The following is an 18,505-nucleotide window of genomic DNA, read 5'->3' as shown; positions in this document are numbered from 1 at the left end:
AATGAAGCTGATGACTGAGTGGAATTGTAATGATAGAATTGTGAATATGACATTTGACACAACAAGCTCAAACACTGGCCACTTGACAGCTGCTTGTATTTCCATACAAGATAAATTGCAACGTGCTGTCCTTTGGTCAGGCTGTCGCCATCATATTGGTGAAGTAATTCTTTCACGGATCTAAAGATTGAAGCATCAAAATCACCAAATGTCACATTATTTACAAGACTTCGCAGTAATTGGGATTTGGTATCACATAATTCCTCTCACGTACTTCCATTCCGTCCAGCTGAACATGGCATGCAGGCTCAAGAGCTCCTGGCAATGATAAAAGATGAGGTGACCGCTCTAGTCAACGAACAGGTTGAATTTCTACGTGATGACTACCGAGAATTTTCCGAGCTATCGCTAGTCTACCTGTCTGCTTCCAATGGTGAAGTGAATTTTAGAAGACCTGGTGCTCTGCATAAGGATCGCTGGAAGGCCAAGGTTATCTACAGCCTCAAAATAGTACTTTTAGAATCACAATTGCAGAACTTTCACCGGGAACAATTACCAGTCGCCACCAAGTTACAAAAACGTGCATTTACAACATTCGTTACTCATATTTACATCACATGGTGGCTCACATGCAAGAAAACCGTAGAAAACCGCTTACTGGAATATGAGGTTGTTGACAAAGTTATTTCTCAATCAGCAGTTCGAACATTAAATCGCCATCTTTGGTATCTAACTGCAGAAATGGTTCCTCTCGCACTGTTCAGTGATCGTGTACCTTTGTTGGAATGACAAGCTCTAGCAGATGCTATACTCAAAGTCAAACCGTTGGCTGATCTGCAAGCGCCACTCAATCGATTTGGTAATGGATGGGGCAAACCACGATTTCGATTGTCCATTGATCATTTCTTTTTCTATATGGGTCATTCCAGCTCAATTCAATTTATGCTCGGCACCATGTCATCTCAGATTTTGATGATTTTCACAATACAAGCTCATTTTAATGAAAGAAAACTTCACTCCAAATTTTAGAGTCTGAATCCTTACGGTTTCAGAGAAATCGATACTCAGACCCAATTGTTGATTTTTTTCAGTGCCATTTACTTTTTATGTTAATTACATAACACAATTAGCTTTAACTTATGAAGTACTTGCTCAATAGTGTTGAAAATTTGTCCATAACTATTTTTTAAAGAGAAGAACTCAAAAATGATACCTAAAACACTAAAAAATTAGAGCTTCTTTATGAAAATTCAATTTCAAAATGGTGTAACACTTTTTATAAGTTTTTATAAAAAAAAGTATATCCCATATAAAAAGAAGTATATCTTGAGATGCCTAAAAATATGGTTCTGAAATTTTTCCTATGGTTCTATATATAACAAAACTCCTTATTACAAAAAAACTTCAGAGGTTTTCTTTTTTGAATCTGATTTATTTGTATTGAAAGTTTTATAAAAATGATAAGAAAAATTGATATTTAATAATGAAAAAAAAATTGTATACATTAATTTTGGCATTGTTTTAAAAAGATTTTAGAATCTCAGGTACAGTTCTAATATATAAACTTGTTTGCATTTCACATTAAAGATCTTCACTTTGCATAACCTTCATGTTTAATGAAGGATTTTCTATTTACAAATCTTCAAACAATTATTTTAAAAATACTTCTTACCGAACTAAAAAATAATATAAAAATATTAATGAAAAAGAAAGATGTTCAATTGGATTAATAAATAAAGAAAACTCTATAATAAAGAAAAGACATGTCCATAATGTATAATTAAATTGATGTTATTTAGGGATGATGGACCAGGAGAAACGACTAGCAGCCAGATTTATGAAGATGAAGATAATGAACTTCTTAAACCAATCAATTCTTTTTTGATGGCTATGAACATAAGTTCTCTCAAAATGTCTACTGTGAATAGTCATTCTAGAGTTACTCTCAGTAAAAAAAAATGTTACATGTTCAAAAAACAGTAAAGGTAGGTACTGCAAGGACTTTAAATAAAGATCCTGATCAGTTAAACCAAGAAGATTCCTTCAATAAGTTATATGAGAAAGTTAAATGAAAAGCAAATGATCTGAATATACTTTTAGGAAAAATTAAAGAAAAAATCTTAACTTTCAAATGGAATCAGAAAATTTATTACTTCTGGTTCCAATACCTTGGTCTAACAAATGTATAGAAAAAAATTTAGTGTTACTAATTATATGGTGCAGATATCCCGCAAACTGCTGCTGAAAAATGGTGTTTTATTTTTCCCTGAAAAAAAAAAAAAGGAAAGGAAATATCTCATTTGTACTTATGTGTATTTAGTGTATGCTAAGATTAAAATCAGTTATCCTGATATAAAAACTTGTTTTTCTCATTGTTGCTCAAACCGTCCAAAATGGTGCATTACAGTGTGAGCATCTGGTTAATGATTAGTGTAGTTGAATTATCCAAGGTTTATCATGAACTTATTGATTTATTTCTAGTAGGGCTAACAAGAATTACAATGTTACATTGTTGCCCTTTGTTTCCAGAAGATTCTATATTAGGACATTATCTTGAAAATGAATTCTACTATCAAGAAGATATTGATGAAGATCATGGTTATTGTATAGATTACAAACAATGGAAGACAACAGACCAATCTGTGCTAGTAAGTCTAACAGAAATCAGGTAGCTTAATTAATACTTTAATAAATAAGTTACAAAAGCTTACTGTTCATTCTTACATAGCAAAACATTCATACATTGCTGATTTTTTATAGAAACTTAAAAATGAGTTAAGTAGTAATGAGGTCATTGTCCTTTGTGATTTTTCAGAAAATTATGAGTTTGTTGTACAAGACGAAGTACACATTTTTCACTGGAACAAAATTCAAGCAACATTGCATCCTACAGTAGTTTATTATAAAGTAAATAATGTCCTTAAATGTGATTCAATGTTTTATCAGATGATTTACTGCATGATGTAGATATGGTATATTATGCGATGAAATTATCAATGGAACATATTAAAAGCAATATTTCTCATCAAATAGAAACTGTTCATTACTTTTCAGATGGATGTGCTGCCCAGTACAAAATTGAGAACACTTCATAAATATATGCCACCATGAGCTAGATTTTGCTATGAAATGCACATGGTTTTTCTTTGCAACAAGTCATGGTAAATCACCTTATGATGGTTTTGGTGGGACTGTTAAAAGACTAACTTCAATTGCTAGCCTTCATTGAGTAACAACAAATCATACCTACAGCAACTGGAATGTTTGTTTTTTCTTTACTAAAATGAAATCATAGGAATTAGTTTTTGGTACGTATCTAAGGAGTCAAACATGATAACTCGAATTGAAATTTTTTTCAAAGATTTTTAACAAAAACGTTGAAACTTTAATAATCTCATCAGTTTTTCAAACTGATGAGATTATTAAAGATTGCTTGCCTAATATAAGCATTGAAATGTTTGCATGTTTGATTTATAATAACAACCCATAGATTGGACTAGTGGAGGATATTGATGTTGAAATTAAAGACTTTCAAGTTAGATTCATGCATCCGTTTTACTCTTCAAGGTCATATTGCCAGCCTTCTAAAGATGGTGTGTGCTGGGTTCCATCAACAAACTTATTCTTAATGATTAATGTTCCAACAATTATTACAGGAAGACAATACAAAATCAGTGAAATTGATCATTAAAGCATTAAAGAAAGCTGAGTAAACTTTAAAGCAGATATCTAATTTTTTATGAAACTGTTAAAGATTGTTAATTTTTATTGCTTTATTCTAATTTTTTTTTATTACAATTTAATTATTTCCATGGTTTCCATGGTTTATTTTGGAATTTCAATATTTTTAGGGTTTAGAAATATAAAACTTTAAATGCAAATAAATCTGATTTAAAAAAGATTATCCATGCAGTTATTTTGAAGCGTTAATTTTTTAGTGTTTTAACCATCATTTTCGAGTTCCTCTCCTTAAAATAATGTCATAAATAGAAAATCCTTAATTAAGCATAAAGGTTGTATAAAGTAAAGATGTTTAATGTGAAATGCAAACAAGTTTATATATTAGAACTGTACATGAGATTCTAAAATCTTTTTAAAACAATGCAAAAATTAATGTATATAATTTTTTTTCATTATTAAATAATAATTTTTTTAAATTTTTTTATAAAACTTTCAATGCAAAAAAATCAGATTTAAATAAGAAAACCCCTGCAGTTTTTTTGTAATAAGGAGTTTGTTATGTTTAGAACCATAGGAAAAAATTTCAGAATCATATCTTTTAGGCATCTCAAGATATACTTTTTTTTGTACAGAGCATCAAAAAACATAAAAAGTGTAACACCATTTTGAAATTGAATTTTCATAAAAAAGCTTCAATTTTTTAGTGTTTTAGGTATCATTTTTGAGTTCTTCTATCTAAAAAATAGTTAGGTACAAATTTTCCACACTATTGAGCAAGTACTTCATAAGCTAAAGCTAATTGTGTTATGTAATTAGCTTAAAAAGAAAACGGTGCTGAAAAATATAATCAAAAAAGAGATTGGGACTAAGTATCGATATCTCTAAAACTGTAAGGAATCAGACACTAAAATTTGGAGTGAAGTTTTGTTTAATTAATATGAGCTTGTATTCCGAAAATCATCAAAATCTGAAATGGTATGGTGCCGAAAAATTTTTTTGGGTTGGATTGACATGGAATGACCCATATAATCTCATTAGTGCATAATTTATAAGCTCTTGCAAGAAAATCTTTAAATATCCCTATTGCAATACTAAAAATATTGCAAAAGGGATATTTAAATAATTAAAAAAAAAAAAATTTTTAACTTATTTAAATAAAACTGCAATCACGCATATCACAGTATGTTGAGTATATAATTTGTAAAAACGCCATCATGTATATCACTACATACATCATATACTATTTTTTAATTTAAAAAATCAAAAAATTAAAAAAAATAAAAATGTAGAAGCGCATGGCATTTTATTTTAGAATGCTGCAAGCTAACCACTTTGGCTACTACAGTGTATTGTTTGACAAATGTTTTAACACTTTTGATTAAAAAAAGACTATGAAACGGACTAATTTTAAAGTAAACGCAAAACTGTAAAACTTGATATTTGTTTTAACATTATCATATTGTAAAACTTGATATATGTTTTAACATTATTCATAGTTTGAAGCTTACATAAGTTAGATATTTGCATACACTTTTATTCCCATTTTCTTATACAAAAATGGCTGTGACTCGTTCTCGCCATTAACTCGGGTGTAATGACTGCCATGAATACTGTGCTAACATGCACAAATGAGTAACAGCAGCAGGAGCAGCAGCATTAAACTCAATAAAAAATATTATAGGATTCATATACTGACATATTGCAACACTCTTATTATGTCCTCTACTATATGTTTTTTGGAGTTATTATAAGCCCAGTATGCAAAGGTTGCCTTTTTATTGTACTCTTCTTTTCTTACTCCTGATTTCATTATCTACCTTTATAAACCTTAATTAAGGATTGTTTGCAGCTATGTTAGCATTTATTGAGAGAAACATGGTTACTCCCAACATATATATATATATATATATATATATATATATATATATATATATATATATATATATATATATATATATATATATATATATATATATATATATATATATATATAAATATATATATATATATATATATATATATATATATATATATATATATATATATATATATATATATATATATATATATATATATATATATATATATATATATATATAGTTATCCTGCAGTTAAGTGGCATAAAATAAATTTCTTTGCTTTTAACATTCTTGTCTCAAAAGACTTTTTTAATGTTTTATAAAAAGTTGATAAAATATTTTAAAAATGCTTATAAAATGTTTATAAAACATTTCTTTTAATAGTTTTTAAAGTTCTATGTACACTTTCTTTTAGAAACAATGTTTCCTACTTAATTCCATTTAATTTACTTAATTCCATTTAATTGACTTCACCACTGTAGAGTTTATTAAAAAAAACTAAATAATTTAAATGATTTTACACCATTTAACTGCAGGATAACTTACATATACTTTTTATATAACAAATCTATTCTTCAATATATAACAAATCTTTTCTTCAATCACAATAACAATATTTTAAGATCTTTTTTATGAAATATGAGAAAAAAAAAAAGATAAGTAAAACTCAAAAGTATTCTATTTTCTGCAATATGTATGAAACTAATTTATTATCTTGAAAACTTCAAAAGTATTTAATATTTTCCAACATTAATTAAAGTAGCATATGATTTGCAAACATGTCTTTTATTGTACTTCTGGCAAAGATTTATTATTATACTTTAAATTTTTTGGTTATGATGTATTGATGTCATTTCCCTTCAATTCAAGAGTACACTTTATTTGAAGAAAATTCATTTGATATATATGTGTGAAAAACGTACTAGTAAAGAGTGTAAAATTGTTTTGCATGTCAGTGTCAAAAAAAATTACCCAAAACGATCTTATTTAAATCAAAAGTAAAAAAAAAGTATCAGGAAAAAAAAAAAATCAAAATACTGTCAATTTAACATTATTAATTTCCTTAAGTAATAATTAATAACTATATCATTTTATGGAATTAGATTTGATGGCTTCGGTTCAAACTAAATAGAGTCAAGAGTATAAGATTCATCTAATAACTCAGCACAAAAAAAGCAAGAAAAAATGTTGGTTTAAAGTTTACTGATTTAGTATTACCAGTAGCAGCAAGAATAGTGAGAGCAGTAAAACTTGATTAAATTTCAATTAACAAACTTCAATAACAGTGTTAACAATTTTAAAAAAAATTTTTAATACAAAGTATTAAAAAATTTCAAAGGTCTTATAAGTTTGAAGGAAATTAGGAGAATCGGTTTAAAGGGGAACTTTTATTGAAAAAGACTTTTTTTAGAGCATTTTGACAGTAGGCGAAGATGTCTTTCTAATATTTAAAATTACTAAAACAATGCGAAATAGTTGGTTTTTTGAAATTAATAATTACTCTTAATTCTTACCTTTCTGAAACAGGTCTTGGCAAATGCCCAAATATTTTTGCACTTAAAATAGCCATTCTTCTCGCATAAGCTATCATTTCATTAAAATTATATTATTTAATAATTATTTATAGAAAGTTCTGCTCAAAGTTTTCTTTTCATTTTAGAACGAAGGTCATGTTTTTCAAATTTTTTACGAGGTCTGCAAATCATGGTCCTCCCCGCAAAAATTGATAGCAAATTTCTTGACTAAGGACAAACTGGAATTTTTATGGTTTTTTTTTTTTTTTTTTTTTTTTTTTTATTTCGTCATTTTCATAATAAGTTATTTACAAAATATTTTGAGATAAGATATGACCGGAGCAGGCAGAAGACAAAAGTCTTATCATCTAGCCCCGTTGTATCGTTAACACTATCATAAATCTATCATAAATTTTTACAATATCAATAAAATAATATAAATACTTTTAAATAAACATTTTACATTTTTTTATACATAAAAAAAAGAAATATTTATACATTCATAAAAATATATATGTATAAAAAAAAAAAAAAAAAAAAAAAAAAAAAAGAAATAAATACAAATTTAAATAAATAAGCAAAAAAAATATATGTTTTACTTTTAAGCAAACGAAAGAAAAGTTAAGAATTGAAAAAGAAGATATTAAAAATAAAATAGAATTTGAGATATGTCATAATCAAGTAACTGTTTTTTTAAAATAACTTTGAAAGTTTGAAGTGAAATTAAAGTTTTACTTTCAATTGGAAGGAATGAGTTCCACAAATGTGGCCCTCGGTATGCTATTGAGAAATTAGACTGTTTTAATAAGGTTTTTGGTACCTGATAGTTATGCAATGAATGCTTTGTTTGATATTTATGATTTATAATAACAAAAAGGTCGTCAAAAATATTTGGCAGCATACGATATTTAAATCTAAACATGAATAAAAGAATACTGTAGATATTTAATTGATAAACATTAAGCACTCCAAGCTTTTTAAGCAGTGGATTGGCACTGGTGTATTTATTAGCATTTAATATAAGGCGGCTAGCTTGTTTTTGTTTATTTAAGATACGCTTTAATTTTGATGGATAATTGCTGGCCCACGCAATATTACAATAACTGATATATGTATGGATAAACGAAAAGTAGATAAGTTTTAAACAGTTTTTATCCAACATATGTCTTGTTTTGTACATAATTCCAATACTCTTTGAAATTTTATTTTCTATTAAATTAATGTGGTCTTTCCAACTTATTTGTTCGTCAAGTAAAACGCCTAAAAATTTAATGCAGAATGTCCGTTGTAAATTAGTTTTTTCTATTGAAATATTTGGGAGTTTTAGGGGCAAATTTTCAGATTTGGAGGGTTTAGAAAAAAGAATATATTTGCTTTTAGTTTTATTTAGAGAGAGTTTGTTGGCTTTCAACCATTCATTGAGGTTGTCAAGCTCACGATTCATAGTGATAAAGATTGACTCTATGTTTGAGTGGGTATAAAAAACCTGAGTGTCGTCAGCAAAAAGATTGAAATTTAATACACTAGAAGATAAGTAAATATCATTTATATAGATAATAAATAATAAAGGCCCTAGAATAGATCCCTGTGGAACTCCGCAAGAAATGTTTTCTAGTTTCGTACAGGTTTTGTCATAAGATACACATTGTTTGCGATTATTAAGATAGGAAAAAAACCATTTATAATTATTATTTTTGACACCATAATTTCTGAGTTTGTAAAGAAGAATAGTATGGTCCACAGTATCGAAGGCCTTTGAGAGGTCAATAAAAACTCCAAGAGTATATTGGTTGTTTTCAAATCCGTTTAAAATTTCTTTAACAAATTTAATTACTGAATGTTCTGTCGAGTGCCCTTTTCTAAATCCGTACTGATTATTATTAAGCAATTTATGTTTTATAAAATAATTGTATAGCCTATTATGCATTATTCTCTCTAAAATTTTAGAAAAACATGGAAGTATTGAGATAGGTCTATAATTAGATAATTTAGAAATATCACCGTCTTTAAAAATTGGAACTACTCTTGCTAGTTTTAAGAGGTCAGGAAAAATACCATTATTAAATGAAAGATTAAAAATAATTAGTAAGGGTTTTTCAATAATATCAAAAACTTCTTTAACAACCCTTGGGCTTATGTCATCAAGACCTGAGCTTTTGTTTGGTTTTAACATATTAAAAGCAAACCGAAGTTCATCAGGAGATACTTCAAGCTCATCCATCACACAGTCCTCTTCTTTAATATATGATTTAAAATTTTTATTTCCGGGAGTTATTTTATTTGCTAGGTTTTGACCGACGTTTATAAAATAATTATTAAAACTCTCTGCAATAACTTTTCGCTCATTAATTACTGTTCTTTCATCTTCAGTGTATATATATTTTGGTAAAGTATTACCATGATCTTGTTTATTTTTTCCTATCACTTCCTTTATTATATCCCAAGTTTTTTTGTTATTACCAATATTATTTTGTAGTGATTTTGAGAAATAATTTTTTTTAGCTTTCTTTTTCAGGTTTTCAAACAGGTTTTTGTAAATTTTATATTTTTTTTCGTTTTGATAAGTTTTATTTTTTAAGAATTTTTCATATAGTCTTTGTTTTTTCTTTGAAGATTTAATAAGCCCTTTTGTAATCCAGGGACTTTGCAGGTTTTTAAGCTTAGTTTTTATTTCCTTCATCGGAAACGCTTTGTTGTAAGCATTAATGAACTCATTGTAAAAAAAATCATAAGCTATATTAACATCTTTGCAATTATTGAGTTGTTTCCAGTTTACTTTGAGTAAATAATTTCTAAACGCCTCAATATTAGTTTCATTAACCTGCCTTTTTACTTCCCTTTGTACTTTGCATTTTTTTCCTTTTTTAAAAAAATCCGAAATGAAAAAGATTGGAAAGTGGTCGCTTATATCGCTTTTTATGATTCCGCTTTGAATGTTGCATGTTGTAAAGTTGTTAGTAAAAATATTATCAATGAGAGATTCGGTTTGAAGAGTTACGCGAGTAGGTTTGTTAATTAAGGGAATAATGTTGTATTGAAAAAGAGTGTTTGAGAAACGTTTTACATCGCTATCAGTTTTAACATTAAGAAGATTTAGGTTATAGTCTCCCGTGATGTAAATTTGTTTGTGCTTTATTTTTTTTAAGTAGCATTTTAAGTGTTTTAAAAAAGATTTCTTATTTCCGCAAGGTGGTCTATACAAAGCAGTTATTAAAATGTTTTTTTGATTATTGTGGTTTAATAATTCGATAGTTAGAAATTCAAAGTCCGCGTTTTGAATACTTAAAATTTCTATTTTCTGAAAATGGATTGAGTCATGAACAAAAATGCAAACACCACCACCAATGCCACCACCTCGAGTTTGGTGGATTGCCTTATAACCTGGAATTTGAAAATTATTTTTTTCATTTCTGCACCATGTTTCTATTAAGCATATTACCGTAAACTCAGAGTTTATATTTTTAAGCATTGATTTAAAACTTTCAAAGTTTCTGTTCATACTACGAATGTTTAAAGTTAGAGTTGAAAATAACATTTGTGACGCATTCATGAGGTTAGATACTTCCTCAATATCAAAATAGTTAGAGTTGATTATGACGTCCTCAAAAAAGTTTACATCTGGATCATTATCATTATTCAAAAGAAGTGTGTTTTGTTTATTAAAAATTTCTAAATGGTCAATTACGCGTGACTTTTTAAATGCGAAAAGATGTAAATCTTGAGAATGCAGAGGCGTAACTAGAGGGAGCACACCCCTTGAGGTAGGGGTCCCATGATAAATGGGCCTCGAAAAGGTTTCTAGGACCTTTTTCTCTAAAAATGCACAGATATTATCCAAACTTGGGGCCAATGATAATCATGTCAATTCAAATTAAATTTAAATCGAGAACTTTTTCATCTTCATACTTATATTAAATTAGAACTACTAATTTTTCAAGATACTAATATTAATATTTTTTTGATTTTTTATTAGTTATTTAGGTGCTCCAAGAAGTCCTAACGGCCTCATCACGGAGCACCACCAAACAGCATTTAACCAGAAAGTTCACGCCTCCTTCCTTACCAATCATTCATACACGGCTAAAGCCGGCTTTGAACCACGGAATTCCGGTTCTGAAGTCAGAACTCTAACCGCTACATCACGGCTGTGTAACATTTGATTTTGATCGACTGAATATTATTGATCTACTGACTTTTTGACCCAATGTATATTTTTTTTTTTACATATATATACAAATATATATATATATATAAATATATATATATATATATATATATATATATATATATATATATATATATATATATATATATATATATATATATATATATATATATGTATATATATATACATAATTAAGTCTGAATCTTAGAGCATAGTCGGCTACAAGATCTATACCCAGTTACCTGAGCACCCTTACCTTTCTTTTAAGATTTATTTTGTTTGGGTATTTGGTTGCCGTATTTTTTTTTTTACAAAAAATATTTTTATGTTGGGATATCCGTGCAAAATAGTTTGTTTAATTGTTACTCTTTGCAGCATTATATAACTTAAAAGCCAATTTTAACATGAATTTTTAAGAACTTATAAAGTGAAAAAGAAACATTTCATTTTACATAAACAGTTTTAAGTTTATGCCAAAAAGATAAAAGAAATTTTGTGCAACCAAAAGATACAATTGCCAGTATACGGACAGATCTCTACGCGATTGATTGACTTTTTTTCTAACTATTTAGATGTTCTAAGAAGTTAAACAGTTTGATTGCTGAACACCGGATAATGGCATTTAACTAGAAAATTTACGCCTCCTTCCTTACCAATGATGCACATCTGGCCAGAGTCTTGAAACCTTGTTTTTGTAATTATAGTACTAAAGTCAGAGCTCTAACCACTACACCAAGCCAGAAATCGAACCAGGGACATTAAGTTATGAAGCCAGAACTCTGATCACTACACCGCAGCTGCTTCAAGAAGCCCTTGAGCAGTAGTAAAAGGTACAAAGTTCGATGCTGGCTCTAGCCAGATAAGTAGCATTGGTAAGGAAGCAGACGTGAACTTCCTATTTAAATGCTCTTCCGTGGTGCTCTGTAATAAGACCGTAGGCTCTGTGATTAGTAAGTGACAGGGGCTCTAGCCCCGGCTAAAAAAGAGACTTTTTTGCAAACCCAGCCCTGGCCCCGGCAAAATGATAAGATTAAGCATGGGTTGATAGCCGGGGCTAGAAAAAAATTTATAATACTTTTTGTATTATAACTTTATATTTACATTTACTATTTATTACATGCTGGCATATATTTATATATTTTTAAACTCTAATTTACTTTCAACAAGATAGCAAGCAACCACTATTAAGTTATGACATACTTTAAAATAGAGGACAGGTTAAAATACTTGAAAATTGTTAACTGAAGACTTTAAAAGTTGTAGAATGTATTAAAAATAAAAACACGAAAATGGAAAGAGTTAAAGGGCTTTTTTAAAGTGCAAGAACAAAAAATTGAATCAATAAAAGTTTTTATAGCATGAAGGGACGGATACAGTAAAAGGATGCAACTTGTTGTTTAGGAAGCCAAGTAAGAATGAGTTTTGGTTTATTGTAATAGTAATGATAGCTTGTTTGAGCATTGACCATGATAGTATTTAAAGAAAACAGAAAGAAATGCAACCTTGCAACAATGGGATAGTGGTTCAAGTTTGGCAGATAAAGCAGGTCTAACTGTCTTTACAATGTGCTTTTAGACTTTGTTTTAGAGTAAGAGGGTTGTTATTCGTCAATATAAGAATGCCAACAATGTTGCAATATTTTTTTGCAGTAAATATAAGAGTTTGCTGCCTTAAAAAATTTAAATCTACAAGTCATTGCAAGCCTTAGGCTGTTACAGAAGAGAAAGCAGATTTAAAACTGGGGCTTGTTCTAAGCAATCAAAAAATGAAGATTTTTTGTCCAGACAAGAGTAAAAAGTTGAGTCCTTAGCTAACAGTGGTACTTTAGATGTAAAATTTTCATAAAGATTGTTATTGTAGATAAGAAACATTACAGAAGCAATGATAAAACTTTATGGTACCCTTAAAGTTACTTGAAATAAAGTGGAGTGTTGACCTTTAAGAACAACTTTAATTTCGCAGTTAGAAAGAAATAATTAATTAACCTCAAAAACGTTATATAAAGAAACTAATAACAGAGTGAAGACTAATCGTAGGATAGTTGGAGAGGTCAAAGTGTTTTCTAGAGTTTTGAAATATTGGAACCATTTATTTAGCACTTTTTGAAAGTTTAGCAAAAGTTGAAGTGAATTCTGAAGAACACTTTTTTAAGACGATGGTGGAAATCTTGTCTGGAGCACAAACTATAGAAGTGTTCAATTGAGAATTAACTTTAGCATTAGAAGCTATAGTGATTTTAACGTTTAACAATGGGTTAATCTGTTTAACTGGCAGGAAGAGTGTGGCCATTAGATTCAAGAGTGGAATTAGAGTAAGATTTGTTTGAAAAAAACTCTGCCTTATTCTGGGGATAAGTAAAACATCAGACTCATGAATTAGAGATTAAATGTTAGACTTACTTTAGTTAATGACACTGTTGAAGACTTACCAAAAGTCTTTAGATCCTAAGATCTGAGATAAGAAACAAGATTTAGTAAACTTAGAATAATAGAGCTTAACATCAGACAGGACCTTTTTAAATCGGCTTCTTGGAATAATAAAAGGACATTTGTTTATAAGGGAGATGTTCTTGTATAAAAAATGAAAAAAATGATTACTGTTAATAAAGTAACTACTCAAGATGGTAAAAAATGCGAAGCAGAATGAGGCTTGAATTAATATTAAAGAGAAGGAATAAAAGCTTCCAATATGCGCTTTATGCATACATATTACGGCTATAAACATATATTTTTGGTATTTATTTAGATGCTGGCAAACAATATCCTTTCATGTTTGTATAAATTTAGTATTTATATTGTGTAGTATTTGCCAAAAAACAAGATGATCAGATGGAAGTGTGATGCGACTCTAACACGGCAAGAAAAGGAGGCATAGTCTTCGACAGATTGGAAAAAAACGAGAAAGCGGAATAGTATCGAAAATTAACTGGTCGAAAAAATGATTAATATCAAAAAATAACTGACTGAAACTCATTTTAATTATTAGGATCGAAAATGTGATTTTCAGATTAATATCGAAAAGTTTTTATATCGGAATTCACAAATGCGGAACAATATCGAAATCAATAAAAATGGAATAAGATCGAAAACTCATTTTAATGATTAACATCGAAAATATGATTTTCAGATTAATATCGAAAAGTTTTTACATCGAAATTCACAAATGTGGAACAATATCGAAAACAATAAAAACGGAATAAGATCGAAAACTCATTTTAATCATTAACATCGAAAATATAATTTTCTGATCACACTTTTTTTAATATATATAAAAAACTAGTACTAGGAGAAAATCTTAAGAAACTTTTAATACTAAGTCACTTTTCAATAAGAAACTTATTTAAGAGTTCGATGAATATTTCCTAACTTTTCACCTAAATATTCCATCAACTTTAAACAAAGTTAGCATTATCTACAATGGAGAATAGCAGTTTAAATGAACAGTTAATTTGCACGCACAATAAATGGTTTAATTTGTACGTGCAATGAAATTCAATTCAATTTAAAACTTGAAATTTTAGAAACTTTTAAGAAACTCAATATTCCCAAATGTCGTTAGAAAACTTATCAATATAATATATAAGTTTGCACACCAAAAGCACTGTTTAAAAAATAGTCACAGTTTCAATGGTTTCATTTCTCAATCAATTACTATCAATTTTTATAACTGAAGCAGTTTTTATTATGTACGGAATTTTCCTATTATTTAATAAATGTACTTAGCAATTTTCTATTATATACCATTTTTTAAAAGTTTAGACTTAAGTCTTTTTTAGTTCAAAGTTCGAATTTTGAAAGTTCGAACAGATTTTAATAGTATTTTGAAACTTTTTTTTGGATTTTTAATGCTTAATAAAAATATAGGTTTTGTGAAATTGATTTTTGAAAAGTTCAATTTTTTCAAAGATTGTGTACACAATCTTTGAAAAAATTGAACTTTTCACAATCACAATGTGTACACAATCTTTGAAAAAATTGAACTTTTCAAAAATCAATTTCACAAAACCTATATTTTTAATAAGCATTAAAAATCCAAAAAAAAGTTTCAAAATACTATTAAAATCTGATCAGAACGTATCTTTAATTTTGTATGATCAGCGTTTTTATAAAACTTTTATAAGGCGAATTAAAAAGTCTATTTTTATCTATTTGTTTGTAAACTTTAAGGATATCATATTGCATGACAAAGGACAAACATATCTAAGTACCGAATATTTGAAAATATTTTGCTCAGTACCAACAGGGGCGATCGGGACAATTTTCAAGTTCTCAGTGCTCAAGAGGCGCCAGAAAAAAAAACGGACCAAAAAAAAGTTCCTCCACAGCAAAATTTATCCTCATGAAATGCGGCATTTATACTCTGAATTCAGAGTATTCTGTATATTTCTGTAAATACATTTCATCAAATATAAAACAGTTATCTTGCAACATTTTGGGCCAATATTGAGTAATAATTTTGCATATTCTATTGTGTCAATATTACCAGAATGTGTTTTCAATAAAGATAGCAATGGAAAATCTTTCCAAATAATTTTTAATGGTGATATAATGTATGCTTTGAATAATTGCATATAAGTATAACACTAAATAATGCATATCTATCAGTGTTTTCTAATTTCTTCTTTATTTTTTTTTAAGTTCTTCAAAACCAAACCAAACCAAACAGATTTTGCATGATTTTGTAAGTAAGTAGGAAAGTGTTCCAACATAAATATGTAGGGCATTTTTATAACTATTACAAAACGTTATGTAAAGATAATAGACAACTTGTAAAATATTTTCATTTAAGCTCTCAGCAACTTGTATAATAAACTCAATAACTTCTAGTATGGAAATTTTATTAAATTAATATCTTGTAAAATACAATATGATAATTAATTTTTAACATTTGGTAGCTACATACCATACCAGCAATGTAATGAAAATTGTGTGCTCAATATTTTTTTAGTATTTACAATGTTAAACATTCTGGAACAGAATGACCAGATGACTACATGTAATAGTAATTTTTCCATAGTATTCGGAGGTAGAGTGGGTATTGTTTATAATCTTTTATTAAAAAGGATCTTTTAGCATGTTCTTCTTGTTTTATTAATCAGGATTTTTTAATTAGCTTTTTTAATTGTTTTATTAAGCAGGATTTTTTATCCTGCTCCCCTTGTTTCAAAGGATTTTTTTCTTGAAATTTTTTTGCACATATAACAGATGACTTAGTTGGCATATAGTTTTGCATATTTACAAATAACTTTATCCTTTAAACTTTTTATGGCTCGTAAGTCTTTATTGATTTTGACTAAAAATTTTGTAACTTTTTATGGTTTGTTGACATTAAATGTAAATAAAATCAAAACATCTTGTTTTAAATCGTTTTATAAACAGCCAACAACACAACATTCGATATTTTTTGTTCTACTAATAGAACTTTTAGTTTATATTGTATAAATTATACAATCATACAGTATAATTACAACACTTTAATTCAAAACCGCAAAATACTGGCCTTCTATTTATTCTGCTATTGGAATTTTCGAACCTATTCCTTGTTTCACACTTTTGATATTATTCCGGAAAGTCCCTTTTTGATTTTATTCCTTTTTTCACAATTTCGATATTATTCCGGAAAGTCCCTTTTTGATTTTATTCCTTTTTTCACAATTTCGATATTATTCCGGAAAGTCCCTTTTCGATATTATTCCTTTTTCATAACTTATTCCGTTTTTTGAATTTTCGATAGTATTCCTTTTTTCACAATTTCGATGTTATTCCGGTAAGTCTCTTTTCGATATTATTCTCTATTGAGCTATTTCAAGATTATTCTGCTTTTCAGATTTTCGATACTATTTCTTTTTTAACAATTTCGATGTATTCTCTTTTTTGATATTATTCCGAAAAGTCCCTTTTCGATATTATTCCTTTTTTCACAGTTTCGAGATTATTCTGTTTTTCGGCTTTTTTCGAAACTGTTACTTCTACCCGGTTAACTGTATCTTTAACGAAGCTAACAGTTTTGTTTAACTAAGAAGCCAAGAAAAATAGAAGTAAGCAGAACTAAAAAAGTATTAATAAACTTATATTTCATTAGAGAAAACAAATAAAAATTAAATTGTTATTAATAATTTATTTACTAAAAACCCGTATTACGGGTAGCCTACTGCTAGTTTAATATGGTTGAACCCAGTGGGCACAGTACGTTTTTAAAATGTTCTTTGGACGTTTTTATTAGGTTTAAACCTTATAAAAACGTCTAAAAAACGTCTAAAAAACGTTTTAAAAACGCACCGTGCCCACTGGGAACGTTTAGTCAAATTAAGCAAATGTCTCTTATCAAAGAAATGACTCTTATCAAAGTGCAGTCTCTAACAATAATACTAGATTAATTGTTTCAAATTCTTAAAGATTTAGTTAAATTTATGAAATATGGAGAAAAAGCACTTTGTCGTTGAAACTCATATTTGCTCACAGCAAAAATGTTTAGTTGTTTTTAACAAAGCATAAAAGTAGTTCAAATGATAATACTATAAGCACCTCATGCTTCTTAAATATTACAATAATAGCTAAAAATTGCAACTAAAATAGGAGATATATAAAGTATATCTTTGTTGTAATAATAATATATGTGTGGTTATCTATTTTTAGTATTTCGATTGTTTTAATTTATACTTTATTTCGCAGGGCCGACGTCACGGGTTTCGAAGTGGTGGCACAACCGTCAATTTCTAAAAAAAAAGTCTTCTATTAAAGATATAGAAAAAACAATATAAGTATACAAAGATAAAATATAGATATGCAAAAAATACAATATTCATCACAATTTATAAAATAAAAACAAAACAGAGCTGACGAAAATAGGGGCCAGACGGCACTGCTCCCTACCCCTTCCTCATCCCCCACATTTTTTTTCTAAGGGACCTTTTTTATAAGAAATTTCTAGATATAGAATCTACATCTAGAATTTAAAAAGAAAAGGTCCTTTACAAAATAAGTGGGGGATGAGGAGGGTGGATGGTCAGTGCCCTCTGGCCCCCCGGTGTCCGTCGTGCTTTGTTTATCATATAAATAGTGAAAAATATTGTATTTTTTGTGATATAGATTGTAATAGGCTTAATGATAAGATGTCGTGATTTTCTAGAAGTCCTGCCGGAAATATATTCAATGTGAACATATTTCTAACACAAAAAGTAAGTTATTAAATTAAATATGCCAATAAATTAAATTATACTGCAAAAATACTATTATCACAAAAACTATTAAATTAAATAACCTTTAAATAATAAATCGAAAAACAAA

General features: G+C 28.2%; 1 protein-coding gene across 1 annotated transcript in view; it reads right to left on the bottom strand.

Moving 5' to 3' along the window:
- LOC101236352 (small ribosomal subunit protein mS33) overlaps positions 1–7,262 on the bottom strand; it is a 30,778-nt gene extending 23,516 nt beyond the window's left edge. The window contains exon 1 of the mRNA XM_065795655.1: positions 7,055–7,262. Within this exon, the coding sequence (XP_065651727.1) occupies positions 7,055–7,131 (77 nt within the window). The 5' untranslated portion in view covers positions 7,132–7,262. The remainder of the gene's footprint in view (positions 1–7,054) is intronic.
- Positions 7,263–18,505: the final 11,243 nt, after the last annotated feature.

The sequence above is a fragment of the Hydra vulgaris genome, chromosome 04, assembly GCF_038396675.1.
Source record: "Hydra vulgaris chromosome 04, alternate assembly HydraT2T_AEP".
Lineage (NCBI taxonomy): Eukaryota > Metazoa > Cnidaria > Hydrozoa > Anthoathecata > Hydridae > Hydra > Hydra vulgaris.
Note: the sequence above shows the minus strand (reverse complement) of the source record. Positions and strands in the feature narration are given on the sequence as shown.